At 44.8% G+C, this 9,286-nt stretch overlaps 1 protein-coding gene across 2 annotated transcripts; it reads left to right on the plus strand.

Annotated features, from left to right (window-relative positions):
- Nucleotides 1-431: 431 nt before the first annotated feature.
- Nucleotides 432-8,453, plus strand: NMRK2 (nicotinamide riboside kinase 2). 2 transcript variants are annotated; one of them, XM_074163586.1, is made up of 8 exons: nt 432-646; nt 1,987-2,077; nt 3,429-3,477; nt 3,676-3,847; nt 5,444-5,515; nt 6,747-6,853; nt 7,878-7,963; nt 8,068-8,453. In XM_074163586.1, exons 1-7 carry the CDS (start codon nt 621-623, stop codon nt 7,961-7,963), a joined length of 603 nt encoding a protein of 200 aa, XP_074019687.1. In that variant the 5' UTR covers nt 432-620; the 3' UTR covers nt 8,068-8,453. The 2 variants fall into 2 exon arrangements, with proteins under 2 accessions (XP_074019687.1, XP_074019688.1); XM_074163587.1 differs by lacking the exon at nt 5,444-5,515 and having other exon boundaries at nt 621-646; nt 7,878-8,452.
- Nucleotides 8,454-9,286: the final 833 nt, after the last annotated feature.

Raw genomic sequence — 9,286 nt, forward strand, 5'->3', positions numbered from 1 at the left:
AGGGGGGAGGGAAAGAGGGAGCTTGTCTGACTTCAAGGAAAAAAAAAAAAAAGATGAAAAAAAAAAAGCACTTAGTGATATCCTCACACACCTCCCTGCCTTCCCCAGCCATCCCAAAGGGACTGCAAAAAGGGGTGACATTTCCACCTCCCCCATTACTAATTTAGGCAAAGGAAGAGGGTGCCAGAAAGCTATTTATAGGGGGCGGCAGCGGGCGGGGGTCGGCGAGGGGTGCGGGAACAGGTGCGGCCTGACCCGGCCGGGGGGGGTGGGGGGGGGATCTCGGCCATAACCGGCCCGAAAATGTGACATCGGGGGCTCATGATAGTCACAGGGCTCCTCCATCCGCCGCGGGGCGGGGACTCGGGGGGAGGGCACTGCCCGGGGGGGGGGGGGGCTATAAATTAGAGACAAACCCGCCTTTTCCCCTCAATGAAATAGTAGGGGGTAGAGTAGAGGCGGGCGGGAGGACTAGAGGGGGGGAAAAGGGTCAGGTGCCGGTTTGTTCCCCCGAAAAGTCATTTTAACCTTTCTAAGGGCGGGGGTTTTTTTGTTATTTTTTTTTTTTTATTTTTTTTTTTTCCTCACCACATTCCCGCTAAGGAGGCAACTCCGCAGAGATGAAATACATCATAGGCATCGGAGGGTAAGTTCCTGTTAATAATCCATATCTATATACCTTTTTTTTTTTTTTTTAAATTGTTGTATCTAAGATGATTTACGTCTAGATTATACATCCGACCTCTGAAATAATATTACAGGATTCCAAAAAAAAAAAAATAAAAAAAAAAAAATGCGACTTGGAAGGTCTTAATTTGTGCTGCTTTCACTTAATTTAGAGCTCTGCAGGGTGGCACATGCCAAACTTTTAACACTTTTACGGTGTTAAGAGGAGGTGTGCTGAAATAGGAAAAAAAAAAAATATTACAAATCATTTTATAAATCAGATGGAGGGGGTGGTGTGCCTCAGCTATGAAAAAAAAAAAAAAAAGAAGTTTTTAACATGGTTAGGCTTTCCAAAGCTTCTCTGAAAGGCGAAGAGGAAAAAAAATCCTGCTTTAAGTAAGATGAGAGGTTGTATAAAAAGCTTTAAAAAGCTTTTATTTGCCCCAGCCTCGCGGGCTCTGGGCGCAGGGACGGAGTGGCAGCGCCCGGGCTCGGAACGGGGGTTACAGACAGCATGAGATTTCTATAGCCTTTAAATAAAAAAATTAGAAATATGCACTCAGGCTTGACCGCTCTCCCCTTTGGAAAGGGGGATTTCTCGGGCCTTTTATGTTAAAACAGGCCTTGCAGCTACAAGGAAGGCTGAATCATTCTCTGAGGGGAAAAAAAACGAGCTTTCCTTCATTCATAATTAGTTGAAGGCGTTTTTAAAAAGCACTCTTCGCAGGCCTTACTTTCACGGGGTGGCTTCTTTGAGGGTGGTTTTGGGCAACGAACGCCGGCAAGGGCGCGCTTTAAGTCCACCTAGGAAGCTGCCAGCTCCCTGCCGGGCCCCAGCGGCCGCCGAACCCCGGCGGGGCCTGACAGGACCCCGGGAGAGGAGGAGGGCGGGCGGCTGGAGCCGCGCAGCCTCCTCCATCTTGAGCAGCCTCCCGCCGGGCTCTCCCCCCCCCCACCCCCAGCTCGGTCGGGTTGGGGATGAGCAGAGGCGGCTCTGCGGGGAGCCGAGATGGCGGCGCGGCCCCCGCGCTCCCTCAGCGCGGCCGTTGAGCGCGCGCGGGAAGCGGCGCGGCCGTTACCAGCGGCGCGAGCCGCCGCTCGGCCCGCGCGCGCGCGCCGGGCGCAGCCAGTTTACGGGCAAGGAAGGGGCGGGGCGGGGGGCGGGCGCAGCCAATCAGCGACCGGCGCGCCCGGCGAGGCGGGAAATTCAAATGGGCTGGGCGCGGGGCGCCGCCGGGCCCCCCCGGCCTTCAGCGGGGGCGCTCTGAGGGGAGCCGAGCCCCGGCGGCTCTAACGCGGCTGTCTCGCCTCTCCGTACAGTGTCACCAACGGTGGCAAGACCACCTTGACCAACAGAATCATCAAGGCGCTCCCCAACTGCTGCGTGGTCCATCAGGATGACTTCTTCAAGGTAAGCTCAGCTCCCCCCGACCTTGCTTAAAATATTAGCTGCTGCTTGGGTATGTAGTGACAGCTGTAGCAGGGCCCCCCGTAGGTTTCATATACTTGTGTATGCTCTTCAGGTGAGTTTTGACAGCTTAGGAGTAGCATATTTTCCCATTTATTTATTTTATATAGCTATAATTTTTGTAGTTAACTCGGGCAGATGAGGAGATACTGACCTTTACAAATATCAGTTTCTGTAGAAGCAGAGCTTGGCACAGCCGAGCACAGAACAGCTGCAGCAAAAGCTTCCTCTAGTTTTAACAACAGCTTTAGCTGGAGGTCAAATACTGAACTAAGTTGGAGCTTATTTACTGGACTCTGCATAAACCACTTTTTCCATGTTGGGTTTTCCTCCTTATTTTATTGAAGTAAGAATGTTGCTTGTAAATAATACTTGGGTATTTAAGCAGCCCTGCAGTGCTTTAAATGCAGCAGGAAAGTTGATTTGGGGAGCTTTGACAGCTCTATGTCAGAAACCCAATTAAAAGACTGTTAAGTTTGACTGCAGGAGACCTGTGCTGATGTGGGATTGCAGCAGGGAAGCGGTCCCCATCAGAACCATGATATTAAAATCCTGTAGGCTGCTCCCGTTTCAAAGAAAGCACAGTATCTCTGGACCCCGCTGTAGGTGGAAGCCCCAGAGATGTGGCAACGCACTTGAAGTGGTTTTATGGTGTGTCCCCCCAACACAGGAGGTGCTCCAGCATCGGCAGCCACGCTGTTGGTTTGTCCTGCCACTGCAGGAGCACGTGCCGCGTGAAACAGAATGGGACGCTCGTTTGGGAATGCTTCTTTGCCAGAAGCCTCATGCACAAATTTGGTCAGATATGAGCCCTTAAAATAGAGGAGGGATTTTCCATAAAGATCTAGAACTGCTCACTAGTGTGTTTAGCTCACAAATTGTAGTGCAAGTAAAGCATTTACAGTTGTGCTACACTGACCGTTTTTATTAGAGCCAGTAGGAGTTCAAATAGGTGTTCTTGAACATGTAAATTTTCACAGTAACTTAACACTATATTTGCATTTTAAGTTCTTAATATATTGATTTATAAGCAGGGGTCTATAGTACTTTGGTTAATAACACCCTATTGAATTATTAAGCTAGAACTCATTCAAAGTGGCTTGACTGAGCCAGGAAAACTTTTCAAAGTTCTTGGGGTTGGTGAAAGGTGGGAACTTAAGTTTTAGGGTCTGTAATTGTTGTAAGTGAACACTTGCTTTGTTGTGTATTGCAGTAGTGTCCAGGTTGTGGTCGGATCTTAGATAACTGATCACGCTGAGTTTGCAGCAATGTTTTATTGCTCACTATATTTCAGCCACAAGATCAAATAGAAGTCGGGGAAGACGGCTTTAAACAATGGGATGGTAAGAGCAGTGTTCGCTATAGGATGCAGTAATGTATATTTTTTCCTAAGTATTTCTTTTTAATTATTAAAAGATTTAATAGTAAATTAATGTAATTTCAATTTTACAAGTTCATTCTCTATTATACTCTCAAACCTCTGTGCTTCGTGGTATTTGATTGTGTACCTTTTTCCCACCCACCCCCTTTCTTCTAACTAGTGTTGGACTCCTTGGATATGGAGGCAATGGTGAGCACAGTGCGGGCCTGGATTGAAAACCCGGTGAAGTTTGCCCGTTCCCATGGGGTGAACGTTACGCCTGGCTCTAAAGAGCCAGCCTCCAAAGATATCCATATATTGGTCATTGAAGGCTTCCTGCTTTATAATTACAAGTAAGGTTTGGGGAACTATTACCGGTTTGCCAGGGAAGAACGCTAGATCACTACTGCCAGGGATAAATCCTCCTTTTTACTAATATACCCTTCCTGCCTTGTTCTAAGGTATCATGCGTAGGAATTTCTTGTGTAAAATGCAAAATTTTACCAGTAAATGCTGGTAAAAATGAGGTGCTCAAGGTGACTTTCTCAAGGTAATGTAGGAAGTTCTCATTTAGGGCACGGGGAGCTTTAGATCGGAACTGGTAAATACTGAGCCAGGCGTGAAGGCTCCAGCTCCCACCACGGTGCCTAAACCTTGACCTGAAAAGGTTGTTGATAAGAACAAGAAGAAAACCTGTTCTGCATTTGCTGCTTGGAATCTCTCCTGGAATTTAGGAATAGTTATCTCATGTGATATGCATGCTCCTTTAACACTGACTAAATTGAACTTAGTAATTAATTGTACATTGGAGCAAAGATAAACTTTTTTTTCCCCCCATATAAAAAAAGAAAAAATGCTTGGCAGGAAGATGGGGAGCCTGGCAGCGAAGACAGAAATTTTCCAATAGCTAAATATATAAACTTCAGAAAATCGCATGCTAAAAACATGACGAGCAAAAGATTCTTGGCTCCAAACTATAGTTTTGTTTACAAAACTCTCAAGAGAACAAGCTGTGCATGACGCTTAGCAAAAAAGGAGTTGTTTATAAGCTGTGCCATAAGATGGGCAGCACCATCCCGGCTTCCCAAACTGAATGGAAAATGTGAAATGGTAGTCCCGGAGTAGCCACACTGAGAATGGCCAACTGGAGACTGCACTGGCAACCTGCCAGCTGTTCTTGGCCTGGCCCTGGGGAGGCAACTCTCGGGGTCTTTCCTGAAGGTTACAAATACCTCTGGAGTTCCATCTCGTTAACTGGAGCTTCTCCTTACCCCAGAGGGAGTATTTCATCCACGGACCTGGAGCTTGCTGGGTTCATACTATATTAAGCATTTCTGCAACCCTCAGCAGGCTTTTCGGAATCTGTCAGCCCCACCAGCTTCAAAATAGGTTTGCTGTAAGGATTTTTCTGGCTTTATTTTCTTCAGCCTAATAAGACTGTGGCACAGTAGAGCTAACTGCTTATGTTTCCGGAAAGGAACCGGAGCTGATGAGTTGCCTTGTACCGAATCTATGCCCCTGCATGTTTTGACAGCTTGATGCAGCAGAATGGGCCGGACAGTTGGATAAGTCAGTTTATATCACATTGATGAATCGCAGCTCTGGTCAGCTGAGAGCAGAATTCGAAAGGATCTACAAAAAGTCAGGGTTCACACCCCAGGTCTTCCCAGCCCAGTGTCTGATCCTCCACAGTAAATAGCAGCTGGTATTTGAGTGGGAAAAGTACCTGCCTTACCATTCTGACCTTCAGAAAACAGCATTCTCTGTATTTTATAGCTACTAATAAACCTTTCATACATCAGCTTGGGTCTTAACAAAAGCACATTTTTGTTGTACACAATAGACGCAAGTACAAGAGAGGGAGAAAGATCATTATGACTTACTGGGGTGATTTAAGACTTTGTCAGAAAAATTAAATAGATGTGTTCTTCCTTTCTGCCCTACCCTAGACCACTGATAGACCTGTTCGACATTCGCTACTACCTGGCAGTTCCCTACAACGAGTGCAAAAGGAGGAGAAGGTAAGAAGATTCTTTGATGCAAGTCTAGTCCTTCTTTCTAATAAAGATGCTCTACTAAGAGAGGCAAGCCTTCAGGCTACCTCCCTGCTGCTATTAATGGGATATACTGGTGTCACTAATTGGAATTACAGTTGAAAATCACAGAATCACAGAATGGTATGGGGTTGGAAGGGACCTCTGGAGATCATCTCCAACCCCCTGCCACAGCAGGGTCACCCAGAACAGGTCCCACAGGAACGTGTCCAGGCAGGATTTGAATGTCTCCAGAGAAGGAGACTCCACCACCTCTCTGGGCAGCCTCTTCCAGGGCTCTGCCACCCTCACAGGAAAGAAGTTCCCCCTCATGTTTAGATGGAACTTCCCATGTTCCAGTTTGTGCCCGTTCCCTCTTGTCCTGTCCCTGGGCACCACTGAAAAAAGACTGGCCCCATCCTCCTGACACCTCCCCTTGAAGTATTTATAGGTGTTGATCAGATCCCCCCTCAGTCTTCTCCACATTAAACAGGCCCAAGTCCCTCAGCCTTTCCTCATCAGAGAGATGCTCCAGGCCCCTCATCTTTGTAGCCCTCTGCTGTACCCTCTCCACCAGTTCCCTGTCCTTCTTGAACTGGGAAGACCAGAACTGGACCCAGTGCTCCAGATGAGGCCTCACCAGGGCAGAGCAGAGGGGGAGGATGACCTCCCTCCACCTGCTGGTCACACTCTTCCTGTTGCACCCCAGGATGCCATTGGCCTTCTTGGCCACAAGGGCACACTGCTGGCTCGTGGACATCCTGTTGTCCGCCAGGACTCCCAGGTCTTTCTCCTTGGAGCTGCTCTCCAGCAGCTCAGCCCTCAAATGTTAATATAATTGGAGAAAGAGACTTTCACATGGTGTTTTCTGAAGCTTTAGATCTGGTGGCCCCCTTTTGGGGGGTTTATGGAGATGAGCACAAAAGGAACAGAGTTGTTGGGTGCTTCCCTCCATGAGCATCGGGAAAACCCTCAGAAGCTGCTTGCTCTGCCTTCATCAGCTGCCTGTAGCTTCTGTGTTCGCTCTGGGTGCTTAAATAAACCTGTCGCAAAACACAGAGAAATATCAATGAGAGAAATATCGATGAGAAACTGGACTGTTGAGAACTTTATTTAAACGCAGCTGAGCAGTTGTCAGAAGAGCTTTGGGCTGTAGCAATGTGCCAGAGGCCGCGTGTCCCGTTAGTCCTGACATTCATTTCCGTGTCGGTATTCGCAGTACGCGGAACTACACTGTTCCCGACCCCCCGGGGCTTTTTGATGGACACGTCTGGCCCATGTACTTGAAACACAGGAAAGAAATGGAGGACAGCGGCGTCGATGTCGGTGAGACTCCCTGAACACAAACCCCTTTGGCATTGTGCTTTGGAATGCAAGGAAGTCAGTAATTTAATTCAAGGAAATTTCAACTGTAATGATGCAAGGCACTATTTTTAAGACCAAGTTGTAATCCTGACCTGCTTTCTGTCCAGATAAATATATATACAGTTTTATAGCTAAGACCTTCTTCCCTCTGTGTTGTTATAAGCACTTACAGGGGGTGAAAGAAAAATAAGAGAAATTATTCTCTGTAATGGATATATAAAAATATATATACAGTTTTATATATATATACACACAAATATATATAAATAGATATATAAAAATATATATACAGTTTTATGTATATAAATATATGCATATATTATATAAAAATATATTTATATATAATATATACATATATATACAGATATATATAAATAAATATATAAATATATATATAAATATATATACAGTTTTATAGCTAAGACCTTCCCTCTGTGTCATTATAAGCTCTTATAGGGGGTGAAAGAAAAATAAGAGAAATTATTCTCTGTAATGGATATATATAAATATATATACAGTTTTTTATATATACAGATAAATATATATAAATAAAATATATATATATATAAAATATATAAAAATAAAAATATATACAGTTTTATATATAAATATATGCATATATGTTATATATAAATATATATTTATATATTATATATACATATAAATATATATACAGATATATATAAATAAATATATAAATATATATGCAGTTTTATAGCTAAGACCTTCTTCCCTCTGTGTCGTTATAAGCACTTATAGGGGGTGAAAGAAAAATAAGAGAAATTATTCTCTGTAATGGGATAAGAGACTTTGCAGCCATATTTTTTCAGGATGGTTCTGCTTTTCCAATTGAAAAACAAGTTATTTGGGTCAATAGAGTATGAAATATTTTAAGACTAATCTGCGAAATATTTTAAAACTAATCTACAGAAATTTTGTTCTGATTAGAAACCTCCAGACTGAAATCCCCACCTCTTTCTTTCAGTTTATTTAGACGGACTGAAGTCTAGAGATGAGCTCTACAATCAAGTCTTTGAAGACATCCAGAACAAGCTGTTAAATTGCTTATAGGTAACTGCGTCCCTGCTTCTGCGGGGGCGAGAGAGGAGGGACTGACAGCTGGAAACAACCCTCTTAAACCTTGGGTGGTCACGCTTTCCCTTCTTGCTTTTCAGGGTCTCAGAAGACCTCAAAGACCCCTGTACAGAATGATGTAAATAGTACTTAAGTTGGAATGAGGGTTTATTTGTCGAAATTCTTCTTACGCTGTCCTTTGGAAAGTGTCTTTTGTATATAATTGAAAAAAAAAAAAAAGAAGATAACTTATTCACAGCTCTGTGACGGACAGGATTTTTTCTTTTTTTTTTTTTTTTATTTTATTTTATATTCCACTGGCTTAAACATAAGTTGAAAATGCATTTTTATAATGGAACAAGTAGAGCTGCGTTGGGAAAACAACTGACTCTTGTGCTTACGCGCTTCTGCAGATGCCAAGTCTTTATGTAACGGCTTGTTTGTAAAGTCATCTCTTCAACTCAGTAAAAAGCAATTTAAAATCTCTTTTTGAGGTCCCGTTTTAATGTCATTTACCTTCACTGTAGTAGGAATAGGCACAAAACTCCCCCAAAACACACCAGCGGCCCCTGCTTTTTCCATAAGGCGTTTGAAATTCCATTTTCAAACCTCAAATTGCGGCCTCCGACCTCCTTTTGCGTGTGGCTGGCTTGGTTTCAGCGATAGCGCTGACCTGGAAACCCGGTTCAGGCATCCCAGCGAGAGAGGGAGGGTTTGGGAGGCGATTGTGGGAGCCCAAAGGCACTTGAGATACTTTTTTTTTTTAAAGCGCTGGTAGGGGACCAGTTTTTTGTCAGCCTCGGCCTGGTGGCATTTCTCGCTCGGTGCTCAAAGCAAATCAGCAGGTGAAGATCCTACGGCCCGTTTCGCACGGCAGTCGAGTGCTCCCAAGGTGAGAGGGTTGGACAGAAACCTCTCTCTGCCTTTTACAATCCAAACAGGAATTCTCCAGCTCACCCTGCGTCAGAGGCTGTACCTCTGAATTTAAAATCCAGGAGGCAAATCAGTGGGTTTTCTCAGGGGATGAGAGCAGCACCCTTGTATTAAAATTGTCCTCCTTAGGCAATTATTTAGAAATTAGTGCTGAAAATGCCATCCTGATTGCAATTTGAAACAAATGGCGTTTCAACAGCCTTGGAGCGCGCGTGCAGTCTGTTTCCCAAAAGACTTTTCACTAACTCCCTGTGAGAGTGTTCTGAGGAATCCGTGTCCTTCATCTCCCTGTGAAATCTGCCTCCAAATCCTGTCCTGCGGAGGAGAGAAACCCAAGGAGGTTACATACTTTTTGGCAAAAGCCTGCGTTTGAGTGCCAGGCAGCCC

Source organism: Numenius arquata, chromosome 25 (assembly GCF_964106895.1).
Source record: "Numenius arquata chromosome 25, bNumArq3.hap1.1, whole genome shotgun sequence".
Taxonomy (NCBI): Eukaryota; Metazoa; Chordata; class Aves; order Charadriiformes; family Scolopacidae; genus Numenius; species Numenius arquata.

What these genes read in the sequence shown, in the direction of transcription:
- NMRK2 (XM_074163586.1), top strand. Translation starts at nt 621, where the DNA reads ATGAAATACATCATAGGCATCGGAGG. An exon ending in ATCAGGATGACTTCTTCAAG is followed by an intron (nt 2,078 to 3,428) that starts GTAAGCTCAGCT and finishes ACTATATTTCAG; the next exon opens with CCACAAGATCAAATAGAAGT. An exon ending in CGGCTTTAAACAATGGGATG is followed by an intron (nt 3,478 to 3,675) that starts GTAAGAGCAGTG and finishes TCTTCTAACTAG; the next exon opens with TGTTGGACTCCTTGGATATG.